The sequence below is a fragment of the Lithobates pipiens genome, unplaced genomic scaffold (assembly GCF_037356315.1).
Source record: "Lithobates pipiens isolate NorthernLeopardFrog02 unplaced genomic scaffold, aLitPip1_a1.2 Scaffold_8, whole genome shotgun sequence".
In the NCBI taxonomy this organism is placed as follows: Eukaryota; Metazoa; Chordata; class Amphibia; order Anura; family Ranidae; genus Lithobates; species Lithobates pipiens.
In genome coordinates this window covers 584169800-584196171 of record NW_027507903.1, presented here as the reverse complement: position 1 = coordinate 584196171, position 26372 = coordinate 584169800, and the positions used below count along the sequence as shown (strand labels likewise).

General features: G+C 45.8%; 1 protein-coding gene across 2 annotated transcripts; it reads right to left on the bottom strand.

Annotated features, from left to right (window-relative positions):
- Positions 1-1962: 1962 nt before the first annotated feature.
- Positions 1963-24960, bottom strand: ECSIT (ECSIT signaling integrator). Of its 2 annotated transcripts, none has more exons than XM_077470339.1 (8): positions 24831-24960; positions 21344-21442; positions 19805-20177; positions 18739-18962; positions 17003-17060; positions 13654-13802; positions 7928-8027; positions 1963-2444 (listed from the first exon to the last, which is right to left on the bottom strand). In XM_077470339.1, the coding sequence occupies exons 2-8, from the start codon at positions 21428-21430 to the stop codon at positions 2215-2217; spliced, it is 1221 nt and encodes a 406-aa protein (XP_077326465.1). In that variant the 5' UTR covers positions 21431-21442; positions 24831-24960; the 3' UTR covers positions 1963-2214. The 2 variants fall into 2 exon arrangements, with proteins under 2 accessions (XP_077326465.1, XP_077326464.1); XM_077470338.1 differs by having other exon boundaries at positions 24798-24839.
- Positions 24961-26372: the final 1412 nt, after the last annotated feature.

Sequence of the window (26372 nt, the reverse complement as noted above, 5' to 3'; positions counted from 1 at the left end):
TGTGTCTCCCACTGTCCCCATCTGCTTTTGGGCAGATGGGGACACCTATACCTCGGCGCCATGTTCAGACGCCAGAGGCGTGGCGTCTGTGATTGCACAGACGTCGGTGCAGCTGGACGCACTACATCATCCGATGGCTTGGGGATGTGTCCGCATCTGCGTGCCTCCCTATGACGGTGGGCACCTCCTGCATTCACATATCAGCCATCCACACATGGTGCTGGGGGCGGAGCCTCCTGGGCTCTTCCGGGGTTAAATTGGAGGTCAGGCATGGCTTGGATTTCAATCTCACTCTTCACTGAGGACACACAGCTGTGGCCTGCTGTGTTCCATTACTCTTATACTTTAGATCAGCCATTCTCAACCAGGGTTCTGTGGAACTCTGGGGTTCCTCCAGAGGTTGCAAGGGGTTCCTTAAGCTTTGGCTGATGAACCACCTTTTTGATGGTGCCTACAGAGTTCAAGATTCAGCATCACTTAGCAAAGCCAGCAGCATAACACCAAATATCTTTTTAGCTGTCTTTAAGAGGGGCATTCTGAGCACCACTTTAAGGGGGACATTCTTCCTTTTGGCCTCCAGTATCATGGGCATTGTTCCTATTGACCCCTGATAAATTGGTTTTAGTAAGGGTTCCTCAAGACCTGAAAATAATTTTTAGGGTTCCTCTAAGGTTAAAAGGTTGAGAAAGCCTGCTTTAGATATTCACCATACTCCGGTACTTGCTATATGCACCTTTTGATACTTACTTCATTTAAGCACAATTACATATACTATACACAGTTTATTTTTTGAGCACTTACTTTTATTTATTTTAGTTTTTTAGTCCACTTTTCTCTTGTCTCTTTCTCATCCTGCCACTTGCTTGTATACCTTTGCTATCCTATGCTTCTAACCATCTCCATGTCCCTACCATCTTTGGCCCAGGCCTTTCATTCATGCATATATATCTTTATGCTAATACTTATTGATACTACTTTGGATGCCTGACAAACATACCTATGTTCACAGCCTATACTCTTTATGGACTAACGAGGTCTCTAGGGATACATCACTATACCCATGCCATGCCTGCTCTCCGTTTGGCCTCTAGTGGGGTCCCATCTGACTCCACCCCCTCAGTTCCCTGGTGAGGCACCTGCTGCCGCCATCTTGGAGCTGCACACTTGCAGCCATGGTCAAGCTCAGTGGTGAGTATGGGGACCTCTAACACCTCCTACCTGGTGTCTTTATAATCAATACTGTGCCATATTGCCAAAAATATATACTTTTTCATCCTAGGTACATTGTTACACACATTCACCACTGAAGAGGGAGCTGGATCTCGCAAAACTAGTCAGGTAGTATGATGTCCGTGTACTATGACTACTGTTTTATTTATGTACCAATATTCCTGGTTCATGTATCTTTTTTAAATTGGCAACTGTTGGTGATATCTATGCTTTTAAACAGTTTTTACTTGAATAAACCATATACTGTATTTATTTACTACTGTTATGTTTTCTGGCGGAAACGGAACCCACTTAATTTAAAGTCCCACGGCGAATCCTTCATTTTATGACTTCAGCCATGTAAATCAAAGGATTAACACCAAGGCAGGCTTTCTGGCACCAAGGGTGGTAGTATATAACTAGGACTGGGCGGTCCCACAATTTTTACACCTGTCCTGTTCTTGGACAACCAACATCTACACATTCTATGGTGATTAGGTTAAGGTGTGATTATCAATGTTTGGGTATCTGTCAAACACTCATTAGAACTGAGGAAGAGGCATGGTGGAGAAGCTATGACGCATCCTCAACACTACAGTTGAATGCAATTATTGCTAGATATGCCATGACCCAGATAAATGTGAACATTCACAGACAACACTAGAAGTATTTCCATGGTGTATGGATGCCAACGCATGTACCGGAAGTAAAGAAACAGCTTGTCTGGAAAAACAAGAGCACAGGACATGGGAGGACGGGTGAGCAGGTTCAGTGGGGACTTTTATGGGTTAGAAGATGGGATTCCACACACTTCCACTAAGAACCAATCTCAACACCTGACAGCGTTGTCTGACATGTCTACTATCAAAGGTCTTGGTATGCAAATAAAGCAAACAGCCATTTTCAGTTCTTGTCCTGGTCTTTACTGGATGCATCTTGGGTGTAAGCTGGTGTGCACGACTCAAAGTTTATACTCAGTTCTGAAAGCATCCCTCCATTGCTGTATTACCGCTCCATCCTGAGCCTTTCCTCCTGAGTGCTCTCCTCATCACTCTCTGGTGGTAAACTCTCCTTTTCTTGCTCTTGAACGCTCAGCTCGTGTGGGCTGGAGGTCAGTCGGAAAAGGACGGGCACCTCCCCAAGGATCGGATTAGTCTCTTGCATTCCCTGAATCCATTTGACCAGCAGCTTTTCATCTCCTGCCATGCACATAGCGTAGACTGGGCCTTCATCCACTGTAGGCCAAGGAAAAGATGTCATTTTACATTCACTCATACAATGCCAAAATAAGCATTAAAGTGGTTCTAAAGGTAGAAGGTTTATTACTTTAGTGCAATTTATGCATTAAAGGGAAAAAAAAAAAAAAAAACACAAGCAGCTCCCCTCCAGCCCCCCATACACTTACCTGGGCCCGATCTCAATCCAGCGATGTGCATGAGTGCAGAGGCTCTCTCTGCTCCCTCTCCCTCCTCATTGGCTCAGACACAGGAGTGGGAGCCATTGGCTTCCACTGTTGTCAATCACAGCCAGTTAAGGGGGGGGGGGGGGGTTAGGGCAAAGCCATGCTCTGTGCATCTTATGGACACACAGACCTGGCTGAGGAGTGAGCATTCACAAGTGCCCCCATAGCAAGCGGCACTATGGAGCACTATGCAAAAGGGAGGGGCCAGGAGCACCAGCGGGGGGACCTGAGAAGAGGAGGATCGAGGCTGCTCTGTGCAAAACCATTACACAGAGCAGGTAAAGTGGTTGTTAATCCACTTCTATTAAACACTCCTATCCGCTCTGTACCATTATAATAGCTGTCCACGTGTCTGTGTTCTGTAAAAAAAATCTGCCCGATTGTACCGATATAAGCTCCGCCCTGAGTGCTCGGCTGATTCCTCTCTTCGGCTCATGGCTGCAGTGGGTGGGGCCGAGGCCTCCCGCTGACGTCAGCCGGGGAGAGAGGAGCGAGAGAGCTGACAATCAGCTGAGCGCCGGGAGCCGTGCTCATATATGTACAATCGGGCCGATATTTTAGAACACAGGCACAATTATTATAATGGTACAGAGTGGATAGGAGTATTTAATAGAAGTTATGAGAGCAGCAGGAGCGCGGAGGCGGTCATTTGGGCACTGGTACAAGCAGAGACAGGCGGGGAGGGGAGGGGAGGAGAAGGGAGGGGAGAAGGACACAGGAGACAGATAGCAAGCTGCGGCGGCTGACGGAATCACGCAAACTGACCACGGTGTCAGGGCTCAGCAGCCATGATTATTATAGTCAGTTTGCAGAGGGGAGGGTATAGCCAGGCAGGATCAGCCAGGTATTTCAGGTGATACAAAGGTCCAAATGACACAGTACTGTGCTGTATAACATGCTTTAAAGGAACAGGATTTGTATTTTTTTTTGGTTTAAACTTTTTCAGTACATATTTGTTATTTTAAAGAACAAAAACAAACAAAAAACATTTAGAATCACTAAGTATCAAGCAGACCTTCACTAGAAAATTAAAGCGGGAGTCCACCGGGACTCCGCGTTTTTTTTTTTTTTTTTTAAAGCCAGCAGCTACAAATACTGCAGCTGCTGACTTTTAAATAGTGACACTTACCTGTCCAGCGCGCCCGCGATGTCGGCACCCGAAGCCGATCGCTCGCTCGTGCCGCCGCCATCTTGGGTATGGGAATCAGGAAATGGAGCCTTTCGGCTTCATTTCCCGGTTCCCTACTGCGCATGCGCGAGCCGCGCAGCGCAATCCGGACGGTCCCCGCTGCCTCTGGGAGCTGTGTGTTTCCCAGCAGGCAGCGGGGCACTTGCTGAAGGGGGCGGGCGCTTGCGGAAAGGGGCGTAACGTACGCCCCTTTCCGCAGAGAGCTAGCCCAGAAGTGGGTGCAGTTACCTGGATTATCCAGGTAACTGCACCCCCCTCCCCCCTGAAAGGTGCCGATTGTGGCGCCGGAGGGGGGGGGATTCCGATGAGCGGAGGTCCATTTTAGGGTGGACCTCCGCTTTAAAATGGTTTTATATCCAACACAAAAAATTTAATATATTGCAGCTTACCAATCCTTTAGATGTGGTGGCTGCATTACTTTTATTTATTTTTTTCTCTCCGTTTTTACCTGGTGATCTGACTAGTAACACAACTCCTGTATTAGAGTGCCTCCACCCTGCATGAATGAGCACAGGGGGCAGATTTGGGCAACAACATTGTTAATCAGGGGGGGGGGGGGGGGCTTGGGGTGTGTTAGATGTACTATCAGGTTTAAATATAGTAGCAAATTGAAGCCAAACTCAACCTCACACTGCAGTTACAGCAACAGTTTTGTTTTTCTTCTAAGATGAAGATTTTACATGAATATATAAAAGCTGATCATTGTAAGCACTTCTGTCATTGGTAAATGGTTTGGCTCAACACTAACTGCTACATTTGCTTGTTATGTTGAAAAACTGCAGATTACTGGCTGAATCTTAGGATGAATATAAAAGAAAAAAAAAAAAGCATAAAAAAGAAAAATAATGCAGCCATCATATCTAAGAATCAGTAAGCTTGTAATATAAAAAATGTTTGCTTTTGGGTTTAATACCGCTTTAAACCATTCTCATTCCCTTTCCATAATTTGTGATTGTGGATTTTTTTTTTTTTTTTTTAAGGTGGGGAAGAGATAGACCCCTTTCACATTTTAGGGGCTTTAGCGCTGGAAATAGCCTCTGCCAAGCGCCTGAAAACCGCTTCCAATTCATTCCAGTGTGACTTTTCTCACTGGGACGGTGCGCTTGCGGAACATCGCTAAAAGTCCTGCAAGCAGCATTTTTGGGGCGGGTTTGGAGCGCTGTATTTAGCGCTCCCAAATAGCACTGCCCATTGGAATGAATGGGCAGTGCGCTTGAAAAGCGATTTGGAAGTGCCGCAACACGGGAGTTTTTAACTCCTTCTTTGGGGTTAAAAGCGCCCCGTTAGCGGCCGAAAAGCGCAGCTTAACCACTTTCCCCCCGCCATATAGCAATATGACATTGGCAAAGTGGTTCTGTTATCCTGACCGCACGTCATATGATGTGATCAGGATAACAAGGGGGCGCACAGCGCAGCGAGATGAGGTGATGTGTGTCAGTCTGACACACTGCATCTCCGATCGTGGTATGGAGCCTCTGACGGAAGCTTTTTACCATGTGATCAGCTGTGACCAATCACAGCTGATCATCGCATGAACCAGGAAGTGCCCGTAAACAGCTTTTCTCAGTTCACGCTGACAGGGAGAGCTGATCGGATTGATTACCCGTGCAACCCCCATCAGCGTTGCCCATCAGCTGCCAGCCTGTGCCCCATTAAGAACGCGTGTCAGTGCCCAAAGTGCCAATTAGTGCCCATAAACGTGGCAGTGCCCCATCAGTAATGCCTGTCAGTAGCTTATCATCAATGCCGCCTATCATTGCCCATCAGTATTTTTTTTTTTTTTAATTCCGGTCTTTTTTAGTTTGTTGCGCAAAAAATAAAAACCCCAGTGGTGATCAAATACCACCAATAGAAAGCTCTATTTGTGTGAATAAAATATAAAAAATGTAGTTTGGGTACAGTGTTGTATCATTGCGCAATTGTAGTTGAAATTGCGACAGCGCTGAAATCTGAAAATTGGTATGGGCAGGAAGGGGGGGGGGGGGGCATGCCCAGTATTGAAGTGGTTACACAGCGCTAAATCAGCGCTTTAGAGCTAATGCGACCCCAGTGTGAAGGGGGTCTTAAAGTGCCACTGACAATCCAAGATCGTGTGAGATCCACCACCAGAATAAAGCTTTGCCTCAAAAAATTATACAAGAATAATTTGAGTAGAGGTGCATAACCAAGCAATTGGCAGGCTATCCCCCTTCAGTCTATTATGAATGCTGCTGCTACACCTCACTAACCGATCCATGACTGCTGCCCCTCTCTGCCAATCCCTTCACTGGCTTCCCCTACCCCACCGTGTAAACTTCAAAATGCTCACCACAACATCCAAGGCCATAACATCGCCCCCAGCTACATCACCAACCTCATCTGCAGATATCACCCCAATCGTCCCCTCCGCTCCTCCCAGGACCTCCTGCTCTCTAGTTCCCTTGTTACCTCCTCCCATGCTTGCCTTCAAGACTTCTCCAGAGTCTCTCCCATCCTCTGGAACTTCCTGCCCCAGTCTTTCCGATCAGCCCGTAACCTGTCCACCTTCAAGGAGATCCCTGAAAACTCACTTATTCAGGAAAGCCTATCCCACACCCACCTAACTGTCCCCGAGCCACCCCCATCAAATCATTCTCTACAGCCATTACCTTTTGTACCACCACCCCCTCCCTTTAGAATGTAAGCTCTACGAGCAGGGCCCTCCTATACCTTTTGTATTGTACTGTAATTGTGCTGTCCCCCTCTATACATTGTAAAACACTGCGTAAATGTTGGCGCTATATAAATCGTGAATAATAATTGTAACTATCATGGCTCTGAAAAATGTCCTGGTAACGAAGAGGTATATACAGACTAGTACTAAAATGGTGAGTTAGGATGGAAACCAACACTTCCGGGAGTGTCAATCTCCTGGGTCCTCCACAGCTCCTACATGTTTCTCCTGCAGACCTCTCCACATCATTACAGGGGAGCAGCGATTTGGAGGTCAGCAGACAGAGCCTGTAAGAGCTGCGGGGGATCCAGGAATGCAATACTTCTGGAAGTGTCAGTTTCCTGGAAGAATTCCCAGGATTGGAGTGGTGCTCTGTGGCACATGCAGCAATAAGCCCTGCTTCACACTGGTGTAGCTTTGAAATTGCGCAAATTCAGCCCGATTTTAAAGCCGCAGATCAGTGCGATTTGTACCTCCAATTATTTTGCGGCTTGTGACTTCATTTATCAGAAGTCTATGGAAGTCGCAATAAAAAAGAAAAAATAGGAAAGTAGTACAGGAACCTTTTTCAGAGTTGTGGCTATTTGAATGGTTCCATTGCCGAAAATGGGGTGCGACTTGTCATGCGAGTTGGAACTGTCAAATCGCACCGGTGTGAACGAGGGCTAAAGGTGACTGCCTACACTCTTTCTTTTTACAGGTATGGCTTGGTTTAAAATTGTTCATACAGCAGCAGCATCACTATAAGGAAAAAAAAAAACGCATGTAAATACGTGAACAGTAGCTGTAGTAGACAAAAGGGATTCATCTGCGGGGTAAGCACCCTATTGTATTGTCCAGCGTATGTTTTATATATACATATACACATACATACACTTCTTATATATTGTAACCTGAGTATTGTTCTTTATTTTGTATATACAGTTTTCTGATATATTACTGTCATAGTTTGCACAGCCCCTGAAGAAGCAACATAGCGAAACATGTCGGGCTAATGTGAAATCCTTATTTTCTATTTAACCTGCTTGTCGTTACCACCACATTCATGAATTGACGCTTTTTGTCTACTACGGCCACTGTTCACATAGTTACATGTTTACTATTAAAAAATTGTTAAAATAAAAAAATCTTTTTGTACTAATAACAATTTTTTCTCATTACTATTTATAATATTTTTTCTTTACACCAATAAAATCCATCTCTCTCCCCCCCATTCCTAATTTACATAAAATTATTTAGGGATGTGGTGCCAATTATACTGGGTGTTTCTCCATTAATCGGACAAAACTCCTATCATTATAAGGACTTACAGGAAGAAAACAGAACATATTTTTAAGTATACACACGTGCACCATCAATTTACCAAACACCTTACCTTCATCCACATCGAAGGTGTGATCGTCCCCGAGGTCTCGCTCCAGGTCCAGGTCCAATTCTATTGGGTAATATAAACTCCTTTCAGGGCCTAATGTTTTCTGAAAACAGAAGACAGACGCTGAAATGCACATCAGAACCCCGATTTCAGGTTACAAGTTGGCTGACTGCAGAGAACTATAAATAGGGAGAATCTATAAGCCAGTAGATACTGAGTAAGAGAAATATGGTACAGCAAGCATGTCACTGTGTTAAAAGTTATTTTTAGGGCACGTTCACACTATAGTGTTACGTTGCGGTTTGTTAACACGCGCTTCCTAGGGCACATTTTTACTTGTATGAACGTGCATTGCATCAAAAAGCGAAATCCACCTTTATAAGCCTGTTTTTATGTCACATCCATATTTAACCACTACAGCCCCCTTCCTGACCAGAGCATTTTTTGCGATTCGTCACTGCTTCGCTTTAGCTGACAATTGCGCAGTCGTGCGACGCTGTACCCAAACAAAATTTATGTCCCTTTTTCCTACAAATAGAGCTTTCTTTTGGTGGTATTTGATCACCTCTGCGTTTTTTATTTTTTGCACTATAAATAAAAAAATAGCAACAATTTTGAAAAAAAAAAAAGCAATATTTTTTACGTTTTGCTATAAATATCCCCAAAAAATGTATAAAAAAAAATAAAAAATGTCTTTCTAAGTTTAGGCCGATATGTATTCTACATATTTTTGTAAATAAAAAAAAAAGAAAATCACAATAAGCATATATTGATTGGTTTGCGCAAAAGTTACAGTCACTACAAAATAGGGGATAGTTTTATGGCATTTTTATAATTTTTTTTTTTTATTTATTAGTAATGGCAACGATCTGCAATTTTGATCGTGACTGCGACATTATGGCAGACACTATTTTGGGACCATTGTCATTTATACAGCGATCAGTGCTATACAAATGCACTGATTACTGTGTAAATGACACTGGCAGGGAAGAGGTTAAACACTAGGGGGCGATCAAGGGGTTGTGTCCTAGGGAGTGATTTTAACTGTGGGGGGAATGGGCTACCACTTACATGACAGCGATCAACGCTCCCGATCACAGGGAGCTACTGCTCCCTGTCATTTCAATAGGCAGAATGGGGAAATGCCTTATTTACATAGGCATCTCCCTGTTCTACCTCTCCACACCACAATCGCGGGCCGCCGGCGAACATTGAGTGCCCGGGACCTGCAGCATGCTCCTGTGGCATGCGGCGCTCGCGAGCCCGATAGGCAGAAAATTTAAAAGGGAAGTATAGGTACGCCCATTTGCCTGCCTGTGCCATTCTGCCGACGTACATCTGTGTGCGGTGGTCAGCAAGCGGTTAAAGTATAACATAAAAAACATGATTCAAATCAGTTTACCCTTACCGAGAGGGGGGGAGGGGGGTCCTCCTCCCTGCCGCCTCCTGTCAAATTTATTACTGGTGTGGCTCCACTTCCAGGCTTTATTGTAAAGCGTGCACCAGTTTTAGTAACTCTCCCACCATGGGACTCATCTGCCATAACGGCAGAGAGACTTCGAGTTCTCAATGGAGCGCCAGTGCGGTGACATCACTGTAGTCCACTGGCACTTTCTCAAGGCTCTGTAGCCAAAAGGTCTATACCTTGGTATGCACACCCCCTGGAGGGATAGTATGCAGAGCCAGAGCATTTGTTTCCCTGCAAAGCAGGGAATAAAAGCCAGCACATCTCTTAGTGAAAAATCAGCTCACAGTATAGCTATAAACACTGGTTAGGCACACGTTTAACCCCTTGATCGCCCCAGATGCTTAACCCCTTCCCAGCCATTGTCGTTCGTTCAGTGACAGTGCATATTTTTAGCACTGATCACTGCGTTAGTGTCACTAGTTCCTACAAAGTGTAAAAAGTGTCAGCTTGTCTCCCGCAATACCACAGAGTCCTGCTATAAGTCGCTGATCACTGCTAATTACTAGTATACAAATAAAGATTCTAGTATACAGTGGATATAAAAAGTCTACACACCCCTGGTAAAATGTCAGGTTTCTGTGATGTAAAAAAATGAGAAACCATTTCAGAACTTTTTCCACCTTTAACCGCTTTCCGCCTGCTGGCCGTCAAATGACAACGGGGCGTCGCGGCTCTTGTTCTGAGTGGACGTCATATGACGGCCCTCCAGAACGACCACTCTCACACGCCCGTGGGGTCACTTAGCGGCGATCGGTGGTGCGGTGTGTCAGTCTGACACAGCGCTACACCAATCTCGGTAAAGGGCTTCTGATGGAGACTCATTACCACGTGATCAGCCGTGTCCAATCAAGGCTTATCACGATGTAAACAGGAAGAGCCGTTGATCGGCTTTTCCTCACTCGTGTCTGACAAACGCGAGTAGAGGAGAGCCGGTTGGCTGCTCTCTTGGGGGGGTTCTGTGCTGATTGTTTATCAGCGCAGCCCCCCCTCAGATGCCTACCCAGGACCACCAGGATGCCCTCAGGACCACCAGGGATGTGCCACCCTAAACTACCAGGGAAATGTCAAACAATGCCTGCCAGTGCCATCAGTGATGCCTATCAATGACATCAGTACCCATCAGTGCAGCCTTTCAGTGCCTAGTGTTGCCTATTAGTGCCAACCATGAGTGCCCAGTGCCGCCTATCAATGCCCATCAGTGCTGCATATCAGTGCCGCCTACCAGTGCCCATCGTCGGTGCCGCCTTATCAGTGCAAGAGAAAAAAATGTACTTATTTACAAAATTTTATAACAGAAACAAAAGAAATACTTTTTTTTTTTCTTCAAAATTTTTGGTCTTTTTTTATTTGTTTAGCAAAAAAATAAAAACCACAGATGGGATCAAATACCACCAAAAGAAAGCTCTATTTGTGGGAACAAAATTATAGAAATGTTGTTTGGGTACAGTGTAGCATGACTGCACAATTGTCATTTAAACAGCAACAGCGCTGAAAGCTGAAAATTGGCCTGGGCAGGAAGGGGGTGTACGTGGCCAGTATTGAAGTAGTTAATGTGACCTATAAACTGTACAACTCAGTTGAACAAACTGAAATGTTTTAGGTGGAGGGAAGTAAAAATATAAAACTAAAATAATATGGTTGCATAAGTGTTCACACCTTTAAACTAATACTTTGTTGAAGCACCTTTTGATTTTATTCCAGCACTCAGTCTGTTTGGGTATGAGTCTATCAGTGTGTCACATCTTGACTTGGCAGTATTTGCCCGCTCTTCTTTGCAAAAACACTCCAAATCTGCCAGATTGCGAGGGCATCTCCTGTGCGCAGCCCTTTTCAGATCACCCCCCAGATTTTCAATCAGATTCAGGTCTGGGCTCTGGCTGGGCCATTCCAAAACTTCAATCTTCTGGTGAAGCCATTCCTTTGTTGATTTGGATGTATGCTTTCGGTGGTTCTCATGCTGAAAGATGAAGTTCCTCTTCATGTTCAGCTTTCTAGCAGAAGCCTGAAAGTTTTGTGCCAATATTGACTGGTATTTGGAACTGTTCATAATTCCCTCTACCTTGACTAAGGCCCCTGTTCCAGCTGAAGAAAAACATAATGCTGCCACCACCATGCTTCACGGTGGGTATGGTGTTCTTTTGGCGAGTGTCTTTTGTGCAGTGTTGTTTTTGCACCAAACATATCTTTTGAAATTATGGCCAAAAAATTCAACCTTGGTTTCATCAGACCAGAACACATTTTCCCACATGCTTTTGGGAGACTTCAGACGTGTTTTTGAAAAATTTAGCCGGCTTGGATGTTTTCTTGCCACTTTACTCCATAGCCCAGACAAATGAAGAATACAGGAGATTGTTGCCACATGTACCACACAGCCAGTACTTGCCAGATATTCCTGCAGCTCCTTTAATGTTGCTGTAGGCTTCCTGGCAGCCTCCCAAACCAGTTTTCTTCTCGTCTTTTCATCAATTTTGAAAAAGACGTCCAGTTCTTGGTAATGTCACTGTTGTGCCATATTTTCTCCACTTGATGATGACTGTCTTCACTATGTTCCGTAGTATATCTAATGCCTTGGAAATTATTCTGTACCCTTCTCATGACTGATACCTTTCAACAATGAGATCCCTCTGATGCTTTGGCAGCTCTCTGCGGACCATGGCTTTTGCTGTAGGATGCGACTAAGAAAATGTCAGGAAAGACCTACTAGAACAGCTGAACTTTGGGGTTAATCAGAGGCGCCTTAAAATGATGGCCGGTGTGTACTGACTCCTATTTAACATGAGTTTAAATGTGATTGCTTAATTCTGAACACAGCCACATCCCCGGTTATAAGAGGGTGTGCACACTTATGCAACCACATTATTTTAGTTTTTTATTATAACTCCCCCCCTCCCCCAAAAGATTTCAGTTTGTTTTTCAATTTAGCTGTACAGTTTAGAGGTCACATTAAAGGCGGAAAAAGTTATGAAATTATTTCTTTGTCTCATTTTTTTTTACATCACAGAAACCTGACATTTTAACAGACTGTATATACACCATAGTTTGTAGACGCTGTAGCTTTTTACTAAAAATATGTAGCAGAATACATATTGGCCTAACTTTATAAAGAAATAATTTTTTCTTTCTATTTTTATTGGATATGTTTTATAGCAGAAAGTAAAAAATATTATTATTTTTTTTTTTCCCCTTTTTCAAAATTGTCGGTCTTTTTTGTTTATAGTGCAAAAAAAAAAAAAAAACACACACACATGAGGTGATCAAATATCAAATTCCACCAAAATAAAGCTTTATTTGTGTAAAAAAAAAATGATATAAATTTCATCTATATACAGTGTTACATAACTGTGCAATTGTCAGTTAAAGAAGGCCTGGTCATGTAGAAGGGTAAATCTGCTGGAGGTCAAGTGGATATATATGTACATACACTATACCATGTTGCTTTGAATTGTGAATGTAATCTACTATATGTTTTTGGTAAAAATAAAAAAATAAATCCCAATAAGTGCATATGAATTGGTTTGGGTAAAAGTTATAGCATCAACAAACTATGGGATATAAACTGGAATTTTTTATTTTTATTTTTATACTAGTAATGGCGATGATCAGTGACTTCTAGTGGTACTGCGATAGTGTAGCGGGCAATCTGACACTAAATGGGAACTGACATTGACATCACCAGTGACAATAATACCAGTGCTAATACAATACACAATGAGTTTACTGTGTGCTGCTTTGTACTACAGATTCATTTATTTTTTTATTTTCCCTGCTTAGCAGGGAAAAGAAACAAAGCGATCACTCTCCTCTGTATAGAGCTCTGTGTTGTTTATTAGGACAGAGCTCTAGGGACAAAGCCAATCAGCAGGTCCTAGCCATGAATCACTGGCCGGGATCTGTTGATGAACTCTCACTGTATCAAATCACAGGGGAGTAGGCGTATAGGGGCGAGCGCCCCAAACCCGTAGAAAGAAGGCTACGTACCAGTACACTGCTCTGCCTGTAGCTGCTGCAGTAAAAGGACGGTGGCGGGTCGGCAAGTGGATAAAAAATATGCTATGTATTTTTACACACAACTACTCATCAAGTGCTCATCCAGTCCCAGTGTTAGAGGCTAGCAGTGCAAACTGCAAAGATCAGAGTGAGTAAAGCTCCCCTGAATACAGAAACGTTAAAAATCAGCATGCTGGGAGTTGTAGTTCTGCAGAAGCTTGAATTTCACAAAGTGCCTGTGGCTCACATACTGTAAACAGAAGTACTTGCTCACCTCCCTTTTATTAGCATCAGGTTCAGCGCGTAAGACGTAATAATTGACGCATGTCTTCTTCAGCCATAAAGGAAATGGACCTTCAACTAGGACAGGGTAATTGTGATCATGTTCTGCTAGAAGGGACATCTGGTCCGTTGACTGGATACCTGTAATAAATCACAAACAGCAATGAAAGGTTTCTCTCTGCCTTTTACTTCCTCTCCACAAGGTGGCAGCAGCTCACAGATCTGTTTGTAAACCTGGCCATAGACAGCAATGAGCAGCCAGACCTTCAGCTATAATCCAACACTGACATCCATACAGGCTAGCATCTTTTCAAAAGTACTTGTACTGGGGAGATCTGATAGCTGCCACTGCTAGCCTATGAAGATACATGTTCCCTGGCTGCCATGCTCATCCAACGGCTTATAAGTGAGAAAAATCAAATGTCCTCAAAATATGTAAATATATTAATTAGGACAAGTTGTAAAATTCTACTGATATGATTGATAATCTCAAAAAAGATCCCATAAACTGCTGTCCTATATGGGTCTGTGTTGTTATCCAAGGACCAGTGCACCTCCCAGCAGACATATTCACTGGAAGTCTTCCAGCACAAAACCTGGAAAGGGGTGGCAGAGCCAAGCAGGGTCAGGAAATCTGTTCCCACCTGTGACTAAAATCATTTGCCCCAATAATGGCAGGACCCAGAAGGAGGCCAGGGCAGGGGGTTCTGCAGAACAGTTAAGTATACAGGAGCTTCCTATCCAAGATATCCATTTCTTGATTTCACCCCCAACCCCCCCCCCCCCCCCCCCCCCCCACACACACACACACACCTATCTAGCATTCCCATATTTCTAGTCCAACTCTTTATTTAATATTCCCTCCGACCTCTTTATCTGTCCCCCTATCTAATCTCCCACCACCTCTATATAATCCCTACCTTCTCTCTATCCAATCCCCCACCACCTCCCCACCGCCGCCTCTATCTAATCTCCCCCATCACCTCCTCCATCTAATCTCCCCCATCACCTCCTCCATCTAATCTCCCCCATCACCCCCTCCATCTAATCTCCCCCATCTAATCTCCCCCGCCGCCTCCTCCATCTAATCTACCCCGCCGCCGCCGCCTCCTCCATCTAATCTCCCCCGCCGCCTCCTCCATCTAATCTACCCCGCCGCCGCCGCCTCCTCCATCTAATCTCCCCCGCCGCCTCCTCCATCTAATCTACCCCGCCGCCGCCGCCTCCTCCATCTAATCTCCCCCGCCGCCTCCTCCATCTAATCTCCCCCGCCGCCTCCCCCATCTAATCTCCCCCGCCGCCTCCTCCATCTAATCTCCCCCGCCGCCTCCTCCATCTAATCTACCCCGCCGCCGCCTCCTCCTCCATCTAATCTACCCCGCCGCCGCCTCCTCCATCTAATCTCCCCCGCCGCCTCCTCCATCTAATCTCCCCCTCCCCGCCTCCTCCATCTAATCTCCCCCTCCCCGCCTTCTCCATCTAATCTCCCCCTCCCCGCCTTCTCCATCTAATCTCCCCCTCCCCGCCTTCTCCATCTAATCTCCCCCTTCCCGCCTCCTCCATCTAATCTCCCCCTTCCCGCCTCCTCCATCTAATCTCCCCCTCCCCGCCTTCTCCATCTAATCTCCCCCTTCCCGCCTCCTCCATCTAATCTCCCCCGCCCCGCCTCCTCCATCTAATCTCCCCCGCCCCGCCTCCTCCATCTAATCTCCCCCGCCCCGCCTCCTCCATCTAATCTCCCCCGCTGCTTCCTCCATCTAATCTCCCCCGCCGCCTCCTCCATCTAATCTCCCGCGCCTCCTCCTCCATCTAATCTCCCGCACCTCCTCCTCCATCTAATCTCCCCCTCCCCGCCTTCTCCATCTAATCTCCCCCTCCCCGCCTTCTCCATCTAATCTCCCCCTCCCCGCCTTCTCCATCTAATCTCCCCCTCCCCGCCTTCTCCATCTAATCTCCCCCTCCCCGCCTTCTCCATCTAATCTCCCCCTCCCCGCCTTCTCCATCTAATCTCCCCCTCCCCGCCTTCTCCATCTAATCTCCCCCTCCCCGCCTTCTCCATCTAATCTCCCCCTCCCCGCCTTCTCCATCTAATCTCCCCCTCCCCGCCTTCTCCATCTAATCTCCCCCTCCCCGCCTTCTCCATCTAATCTCCCCCTCCCCGCCTTCTCCATCTAATCTCCCCCTCCCCGCCTTCTCCATCTAATCTCCCCCTCCCCGCCTTCTCCATCTAATCCCCCCCTCCCCGCCTTCTCCATCTAATCTCCCCCTCCCCGCCTTCTCCATCTAATCCCCCCTCCCCGCCTTCTCCATCTAATCTCCCCCGCCGCCTCCTCCATCTAATCTCCCCCGCCGCCTCCTCCATCTAATCTCCCCCGCCGCCTCCTCCATCTAATCTCCCGCGCCTCCTTATCCATCTAATCTCCCGCGCCTCCTCCTCCATCTAATCTCCCCCGCCCCGCCTCCTCCATCTAATCTCCCCAGCCCCACCTCCTCCATCTAATCTCCCCCGCCGCCACCTCCATCTAATCTCCCCCGCCGCCTCCTCCATCCAATCTTCCCCGCCGCCTCCTCCATCCAATCTCCCCCGCCACCTCCTCCATCTAATCTCCCCTGCCCCGCCTCCTCCATCTAATCTCCCCCGCCCCGCCTCCTCCTCCATCTAATCTCCCCCGCCTCCTCCATCTAATCTCCCCCGCCCCGCCTCCTCCATCTAATCTCCCCCGCCGCCTCCTCCATCTAATCTCCCCCGCCGCCTCCTCCATCTAATCTCCCCCGCCGCCTCCTCCATCTAATCTCCCCCGCCGCCTCCTCCATCTACTCTCCCCCGCCGCCGCCTCCTCCATCTAATCTCCCCCGCCGCCTCCTCCATCTACTCTCCCCCGCCGCCGCCTCCTCCATCTAATCTCCCCCGCCCCATCTCCTCCCTCTAATCTCCCCCACCACCTCCTCTATCTAATCTCCCCACTACTATATAGCTTTGCCCCTTTATCGTTCTTGCCAATCTCCCCATCTCTATGTCTGAAAATTACCATGTCTTAAGCTCTCTCTATTCTTCCTACCTCTATATCGAATTTCTCCAAATCTCCATCTGATCTTCCCTCCTACCTATTTTGATATTTCTTCACTTAAATGTCCTCACCATCTGTCTGCCTAATATATCTCATCTTTCCACCTCTCTAATCTCTACCCCTATCTTTCTCTTTAATCAATCCATCAAATCCATCTCTTTCTCTATTTAAACTGTGTAGGATATGGAGAACACACTATGGAGATGTTAGACGTACAGAGAACAGGGTACTGCAGTATCCATAAACATGACTATATGAAACACACCTACTTACCCACAAGATGTGCGTGCTCTTTAACTGTCCCATCTTCACACTGTTCTGTTGATGGGAGCTGTAAAAGGATTATAAGGCAAGATCAATACACATAGACAAGAAATATGCTGAACATATGCAAACTAGGGTGGCACAGATACCACTCTTTTTAAGACCGAGTACAAGTACCGAGATACTTTTGTTTCCCAAGTACTTCCCAATACCGGATTACTGATACTTTGCATAGTGCATAGTGTCGGTGTTTTTTTTTTTTATTTATTTCTATTTTTTCTATTATTTTTACAATTTTATGTTTAAATATTTATTTATTGCAATTTTTCCTCTCTTTTTTTTGGCTTTGATGAGATATCAGAGGTCTAAGCAGACCTTTGACATCTCCCCTTTGAGACAGGGAAATGGACTAAGGACACAGATTCCTCAGTCCCATTCTTAGCAGCCTCAGCTGCACTGAAGATGAATGGAGAGGAGAGAGAAGCTCCTCTCCATTCATAAACTGAAGCTTTGTAAACACAGGTTACGATGCTCAGTTATGAATGGACAGAGTCGGTGATCACTGATTCTGTGCATTCTGAAAAGGAAGCAGCTGGTAAATGACAGATTTACCTGCTCCTTCCTCCACTCTCCATCCTGGCAGATCTGGGACAAGGGGGAACCTGAGGAGGACCCGGGGAGGACATAGGGGATGATCGGTGTGGCGGTTGGGGCAGTTACAGACACCAATCTCTCCGACAGCTGTGGGAGGGAGAGGAGGAGAAGCGACTGTCAGAAAAGCTATACAGGGAGATTGGTGCTTGTAACTGCCCCCATTGCCGCACTGATCATCTGTGATGCTGGCCGGTCCCCCCTACTACACTGAGGGTGCCGGGTGTATTGGCCTCCTGCCAGGTATCTGGTCAAGCATTATAGCATTTGCACGAGTATAAGTACTCGTGTAAATGCTCGGTATCAGCACAGATACTGGTATCATTGCAACCCTAATGCAAATGAAAACCACGATCATAAGAAACGATGGCTGCCCAGGAAAACGGAGAGCTGAAAACTGTACTTATCTTGGTTGTGCCGTTGACAAGACTGGTTGAATCATAATGGCCATAATGATATCAACAAATGCTGGCACACTGACAGACAGAATTTAAAATTTCAGCCAGTGAGCAGGACATTACTGAAAATTCATATAAAGGATTATTGTTAATTATATTTAGGGAAATATAAAATGAGATTGGAAATATTTCAGTGAATTAAAGATCTTGTGTATACACAAGATTAGTGAAGAGCATGCCCACCATAAGGCCTTGTTCACACGGGGTGTACACCTGTGGAGGGCCGTGTTTGCCCACAGGGATCTACATGCATCCCCATGCAGGCTGTCCCATTGATGTCTATTGGGACACAACAGCTGCACGAACATCGCCGCTGCTTCCAATCCAACATGCGACATGTGAACGGCTCCAAACACACAGTATGCATTTGGGGCTGTGCACCTGCATAGATGTAAAATTGGGAGCAGCGGCAATGTTCGCGAAGCCGTTGTGTCCCAAAAGACATCAATAGGACAGCCTGCATAGGAATACATGGAACGCCTGTAGATAGCCATGTGGGTAAACAGGGCTCTGCACGGGCATATGCCATAGTTACAGAACATTACTTCTCAGGTCTGTAAGGGATATACACAGAAATGCTGAAAGTGGACTACAAGAAGAAGCGTGGTGGATGATGGCTCCAGAAGCAACTCTCACCTGGTACACTGTGATACGGGCGTCCTTGTCAGCTGCCATACGTTCCAGGCACAGTTTTGACATAGAGACGGGGTCGGCCTCAATACCAGCTACAACTGGATAAGGGTTGGTGTTCTTGAACCGGGGGAACCAGTACATTATCCTCTGGTACTTCTTCATAGGATGGCTTAGTTTTCCAAATGTTTGCATGAGCAGGAAACGGGTGTTCTTGTCAGGGATGACGCCTAGAGGAAGAGAGAGCTTGTTAAGCCAAATGAAAGGGACCAATCAGATTGCAGCTACCTTTTCTCCAATTCAGAAAATTAAAGCAGTCATATGATGTTTTTACATATTAGACCCTGGAAGAAGAAATTAAGCCCATCCACTATCAGGCCTTTTTGTGTCACCTTGTGGTGGGAGGGACAGACCCCATGTCACATAGCTCCTCCTTTCTGTGTCACCCTGTGGTGGGAGGGACAGACCCCATGTCACATAGCTCCTCCTGTCTGTGTCACTCTCTGGCGAGAGGGATAGACCCCATGTCACATAGCTCTTCCTTTCTGTGTCATCCTGTGGTGGGATGGACAGACTCCATGTCACATAGCTCTTCCTTTCTGTGTCACCCTGTGGTGGGAGGGACAGACCCCATGTCACATAGCTCCTCCTGTCTGTGTCACTCTCTGGCGAGAGGGATAGACCCCATGTCACATAGCTCTTCCTTTCTATGTCACCCTGTGGTGGGATGGACAGACTTCATGTCACATAGCAGCTCCCCGTCTGTGTCACCCTGTGGTAGGAGGGACAGACTCCTTGTCATATAACTCTCCGTCTTTGTCACCCTGTAATGGGAGGGACAGACTCCATGTCACATAGCTTCACCTGTCTGTGTCACCCTGTAATGGGAGGGACAGACTCCATGTCACATAGCTTCCCCTGTCTTTGTCACCCTGTAATGGGAGGGACAGACTCCATGTCACATAGCTTCACCTGTCTGTGTCACCCTGTAATGGGAGGGACCGACTCCATCTCACATAGCTCCTGTGTCACTCTGGGCATTATAATTAAAACAGTGGACACCACATTTTACCATTTGTCTCCATCTGGTCCAACACCTTGATGGCGCACTCTTGCTGCCGGGGATAATGGTTGAACATTGTTTGGATTAAGTTTCGGGGCACAAAGACCTCTTTGGGGAACACATCAAGAATTTTGTTGTAAACCTCCAAGTCTCTCTCCAGCCCAAATTCTGGCATCCATTTAAGAGCAGCCTCGATCATCTCCACATGTCCTCTCCTCCGGACATCCCGGCCACAGAACACATCCAGCACCTGGACAAACGAGGCCTTGTCCTTCTGCTGTTTGAAAAAGTGCTCCTCAAAAGGTGTCAGCGCTTTGGGTGCATCATTGGCTTTAGGTGGGGCAGGTATGGGTGATGAGTGGACCATACGCACAAGATGTACCTGCAGGACGGGATACAAAACAGTTAACTAGTTCCCCTTTGGAGCATTTTTTCATTTTTTTGCATATATGTTCAACTGTTTATCAAATATATATTTTCAGGAAAAAAAATACAATGAATTTTACACAATTGAATCCCAGTATTCTTGTACAAAGTAATAAGTGAAGCGATGTAGCATAAATAAATACCAAAATGTGTCAAGTATTAAAACTGCCTGTAAAATAGTGAAAAAATCATATTACTCAAAATTATCAATAGGTGGCGCTTCAAATAAAGTCAACTATAATTAAAGCGGGAGTCTGCCAGGAGTCCGCCGTTTTTTTTTTTTTTTTAAAAGCCAGCAGCTACAAATACTGCAGCTGCTGACTTTTAAAATAATGACACTTACCCGCCCAGCGCGCCCCCGAAATGTCGGCACCCGAAGCCGATCTCTCGATCGTCTCTCAGGTGCTGCTGCCGCCGCCATCTTGGGTATGGGAATCAGGAAGTGGAGCCTTTCGGCTTCATTTCCCGGTTCCCTACTGCGCATGCGCGAGTCGCACTGCGCAATAAGGATGGTCCCCGCTGTCTCTGGGATCCATGTGTTTCCCAGCAGGCAGCGGGGGACATTCGGAAAGGGGCGTAGATTCTGCAGAAAGGGGCGTACCTTCTGCAGAATCTACGCCGGAAATGGGTGCAGATTCCTGTACTGTACAGGTACCTGCACCCCCCTCCCCCCTGAAAGGTGCCAATTGTGGCAACGGAGGGGGGGAGGGTTCCAATGAGCGGAAGGTCCACTTTAGGATGGACCTCTGCTTTAATGGCCCTAGAATTATTGCTCTCACTTCAACGTTTGTGAGTTTGCATTTGCTGGTTGCTTTTATTTTTATTGAACTTAATTAGAATTTTATTCAAATTGTTTCTTCATTTAAATAATCCTATCACAAGGGGGCTACGAAGCTCCCTTTTTGGTAACATTGGGCAGGTGAGAGGTCCTCTCTCTTTATTAAGATATCAGGAGTCTATTAGACCCCTAATGTCTCCTCTGCCCTCTACTGCAGATAATCAAGCACAGATTGTGTTTTATTTTCCCCAGGAACATCATATATATATATATATATATATATATATATATATATATATATATATATATATATATATATATAAATATAAAATAAGTCCGCTCACCTGTGGTTTGCACGGTTCTATCCCAGACAGCCATCTTGCTGAAGCACACAGATTCTGAGCCGATACCAACCAGCGTAAAGTCCTCATGATCACAAGTCTCTGCAGTACAAAGAAACATGTTATTACACATTGAAATAGTATGCAAACCTCTCATAGTTGCCAACAGTGGTGGCTGGTGCTCAAAATGTTATTGGGGGGGCACAAAAAAACTGAAAAATTCAGAAAAAAAACCCCATCAATTGCAGCCACTGTGCCCCATCAAAAGTTAACACTGTGACCCCATCCCCACCAGTGGAGATGCGGGTGATGGCGGCGAGCTGTGTCCTCCATGCGTCTCCTCCCTTCCTCCTGATAGGCGCCAATCACAGCGCCTGTCCTTTCAGCCAATCAGGTGACGGGTAACACACACGGTTCCTGATTGGTGGAGAGGCGGTTCAGTGTTAGAACAGCGAATATTAGTTTGCGGTTCTAACACACCTGGCTGATTGCACTTGCAGTTCACGTTTTTTGAAGCCTATTAGAGCCTATGGCACAGCCACATTCTCGGCTATCCTGATTAGCCTATGGCTCTAATCAGGCACTTCAAAAATACACCATGGCATGTATTGGTCATGGATAGATTGATGCCATGCATGAATCTATCCATTATTCATATAGGGGGTGGCTGGAGAGAGGGGGTGGCACCCTTAATGGACAGGCCGCCACTGGTTGCCAAGCTAAAACAAAAACAAATCCAGCTACAAAGTCCAGATGGTATACAAAGATCTGTGAATTATGTTCACCCTCCCCTCCTCCAATCACAGACTACCTTGCATTCAGTGAAAAAATACAAGATGTTGTATGAATGGAGGAGGTGGAGTTTGAGCAGAACACAACGCGCCACTGTACAGTATGTGCTGTATGGCAGTCAGGACTGCAAGTCTCAGCACTGGACGTTAAATCCTTACTGTACAGTCAGGTATAAATGATATCCCCACTCTGAAAAAAGGGCAAAACCTTTTTTTAGGATAGTGTAAAAGGAGGCTTATAACCCCAGTTTATTTTTTTTACTTCCTGCCTCATAGCCACAACAGGAAGCGAGAGAAAATCCCGGTAAAGTATCCAGGTTGTCACCAGAACTAGTGTCCCCACTGGAAGATTTCCCGTCTATTCCTGTTCTGGTGACAGCTCAAGATATGGGATTTTCTTTTACTTTCACTTTTAAAGATAACAGTAAACAGGACAAATAGAGAAGGTGACTCTCCATAACGAGGACACAGACGGCAATGAAATCCTGACAGGGGTTCTAATCCCTCTCCAATCTATCCAAAAAAAAAAAAAAAGTTTTATCTTCACTTCACTTAAATCAGGTGGGCTCTTGCATTACATAGTTGATGGTAGATGTAAATGATGAGATTTACAATCTGATTGTATAGCGTATGATCAGTCTTAAAGTAGAACTTTTTGTTTTTGTTTTGGACAGAGTGAAGAGGGATTAGAACCCCTGTCAGTTTATTTTATTTTTTATGTGCCCCCGTTAGGAAGACTGTCCCTCTCCATTTGTCACCGAGAATGAAAGTGAAAGAAAAGCCCAACTTTTGTGTTGTCACCAAAATAGGAACAGAAGGGAAATCTTCCAATGGGGACACTAGTTCTGATGACAACCAGGAATTCTCTCTCACTTCCTGTTTGGTTATGGGACAGGAAGTGAATGGAAATCCCCCTCAATGAGACACATGGCAAAAAATAAAAAACACCTGACGTGTGTTCTAACCACTACAATACCAAGCACTTTCACACCTTCCTGCCCAGGCCAATTTTCAGCGTTCAAATTTTTTCACTTTTTAAATGTCAATTGCGCGGTCATGCTACACTGTACCCAAACGAAATGTTTATCATTTTGTTCCCACAAATAGAGCTTTATTTTGATGTTATTTGATCACCTCTGCGTTTTTTTTATTTTTTACTAAACTAATAAAAAAAAGACCGAAAATTTTGAAAAAAAAAAAAAGTTTCTTTGTTTTTGTTATGAAATTTTGTAAATAAGTACGTTTTCTGCTTCACTGATGGGCGCTGATAAGACGGCACTACCGATGGGCACTCACAGGCACTTATGGGTGGCACTGAAAGGCAGCAATGATGGGCACTGATGGCTGACACTGATAGATTTCACCGATAGGCATCACTGGTGGCACTGGCAGGCATTTTTCTTTGGCACTGATTGCCATTTCCCTGGTGGTCTAAGGTGGCATTCCTGGTGGTCCAGTGTGGGGGCCATCCCTGGTGGTCCTGGGTGGGCATCCAAGGGGGAGCCGCACTGATAAATAATCAACAAAGACCCCCTCCCCCGCCAGAAGAGCAGTTGATTGGCTCTCCTCTACTTGTGTCTGTCAGACACTCACTGATGGGTATTATGGGTGGTACTGATAGGTGGGCATGGATGGGCACCAATGGGTGGCACTGTTGGCCATTGATGGGTGGCATTGCTGGGCATCACTGATTTTTATTGTGCCATAGAAGTGCCAGTCAGTGCCCATTTGTGGGCACTGATTGGCATATGTTGGGCATTAATTTTCACATGTGGGTGGCCATGGGGGATGTACCTGGCCATCTACATGTTAGGTGTTTCCCTGGTGGTCCAGTGCGGGCGTCTGAGGGGGGGGGGGGGGCCTGCGCTGACAAACAATCAGCACAGACCCCCCCCCCCCATCAGCAAAGCTGCTGATCATCTCTCCTCTAATCGCATCTGTCAGATGCAAGTGAGGAAATGCCAATCAACAGCTCTTCCTGTGTCCAATCACGGCTGATCACGTGGTAAAGAGTCTCTGTCAAAGACTCTTTACCTAGATCGGAGTTGCAGGGTGTCAGACTGACACAACGTACCACCGATCGCCGTGATGCTCGCCCCCCCCCCGGGGGCCCGCAGAAGCTTAATATCCTGAAAGACGTCATATGACGCCCAGTCAGAATATTGAAACCACTTTGCCGCCGTCATTCTGCTATTTGGAGGGTGGCATGTGGTTGAGCCTCCCCTACAAAATGAGAAAGAAAAAAAAAGGGAAATTTTACACTTACCTTTCCTTTCCTGGTGCCTGTCCAGGGCAGCGTATGCGTATGCTGCCATGAAGGCAACAGGAAAGAGAACGCAAAGCCCTTAGTTCTACTTTAAGAAGATGATTGTATAATATTGTACAATCAGTAAACTTGTACAGTGTATGCTCAGATTGTTTACATGTTGTTTACATGTTGTTCAGTATTATTTAGTGCACTCGCCGTTGAATCCTGCACCACCATAATGGGGTTGATACAGAAAATCTGCATCAAAACTGCAGCAGTCTCCCACAACCGCCAATCAGCTCTCTAGCTGACCACCAGTGACTACAAGTAGTCTAACCCAGCAATGTGATCACACGTGGTCATGACTGCACACCGAGCTCACGTGTGCCCCCCTCCGGCCTGTGTACACAGCACACACCGTACACTGTATACGCCGACCTCCCATACACACCGATCATCCGAACACAGGACCTCTGTACTGCGGGCTCAGTGTCATTCTCGCTCTCTGGGCGCCGCCATCTTGCCGGAGAGTGACGTCAATCCGCTCTTGTCACTAGAGGCAGAGCTGTCCCCTCTCCTGCTCTGTAGTCTGGTCTCCGGGAAAATGGCCGCTGCTAAAAGCTGCAGAGACCTGTCATTTTACCTGGTGTGTGAAGTGCCATTTCAAGCATTGATGAGCAACAATGTGATGGCATAGCTCCCAAATGTCCCTGATTTCGAGGGACTGTCCCTTATTTGGAGCAATGTCCCTCTGTCCCTCATTCCTCCTCATTTGTCCCTCATTTTGGTCTGATCTATAGTTGTATATAAAATGCACTTTTTATCTTTCAAAAAGTGTTTCCCAGCGCTAAACCTTTCATCCAAATTCTAAATTGCTGCATTTTTCAATTTTAAAAGCCAATATAAAGGAATAGTAGTGGTAGAAAAAAGCAACTGTGGATTTAATTCATTTTGTTTGTTAATTTCCCCTTTAAAGGGGTGTGGCAAGGGGTGTGCCCTATGCTTACATATATTTGCTAGTAGGTGTTCCTCATTCCCATATCAAAATGCTGGGAGGTATGTGATGGCATGGCATGTGATTTCGAGGGACTGTCTCTGATTTGTCCCACTGTCCCTCATTTTGGTTTGATCTTTATAATTGTATAAAACATACACTTTGTATCTTTTAGAAAGTGTTTCTCAGTGGTAAACCTTTCACCCAGCTTGTTTCATTTGTACATTTCCAAAGCCAATATAAAGGAATAGTAGTGGTAAAAAAAAGCACTTGTGGGTTTAACTAATATTTTTTTTGCTAAAATGTTCCTTTAAGGGGGCGTGGCAGTGGGTGTGTCCTATGCCTACATACTTTTGCTAATAAGTGTCCCTCGTTCCCATTTTAAAAAGTTTGGAGGTATTTGAGAGAGGTGTCAGCTTTAATACATTTGTTATCAATCAAGTATAGGGGCTGAGATTACTGACCTCCTAATGAGGATTATAATTCTCGCCTGGCTTTTAAAGCCCAAATCCTGCCAAAAAAATCAAAGTGGCTCCTCAGATGCAGCAACATGGATCACAATCCAGGAGTTAAGGAGGTAATATGTCACCTCGTCACCGTCTGTTTCAACCCTGCTGCACCACTTAGTCGATGGTATTATCCACTGCACCACTTGAATGAGTCGTGTTCAGCGGTGGTATTACCCATCACACCACTTTAATAGGATGAGCTCAGCTGCAATTTTACCCATCGCGCCACTTGAATGGGACACATTTTATGGCGGTATTATCAACAGCACAACTTGAATGGGTTGCGTTCAGTTTCATTATTATCCACTGCTCCACTTGAATGGGTCACATTTTGCGGTGGTATTACAGATCACAGCACTTGAATGGGTCATATTCGACAGTGGTATTACCCATCACACCACTTGAATGGGTCATATTCGACAGTGGTATTACCCATCACACCACTTGAATGGGTCATATATGACAGTGGTATTACCCATCACACCACTTG

Coding starts and splice junctions, on each gene's coding strand:
- ECSIT (XM_077470338.1), bottom strand. CDS start 24,824: ATGGGAGGTCGGCGTATACAGTGTACG. Junction 20,178..21,343: donor TAGAACCGTGCAAACCACAG/GTGAGCGGACTT, acceptor CCCGTCCTGCAG/GTACATCTTGTGCGTATGGT. Junction 2,445..7,927: donor CACCTTCGATGTGGATGAAG/GTAAGGTGTTTG, acceptor CTTGGCCTACAG/TGGATGAAGGCCCAGTCTAC.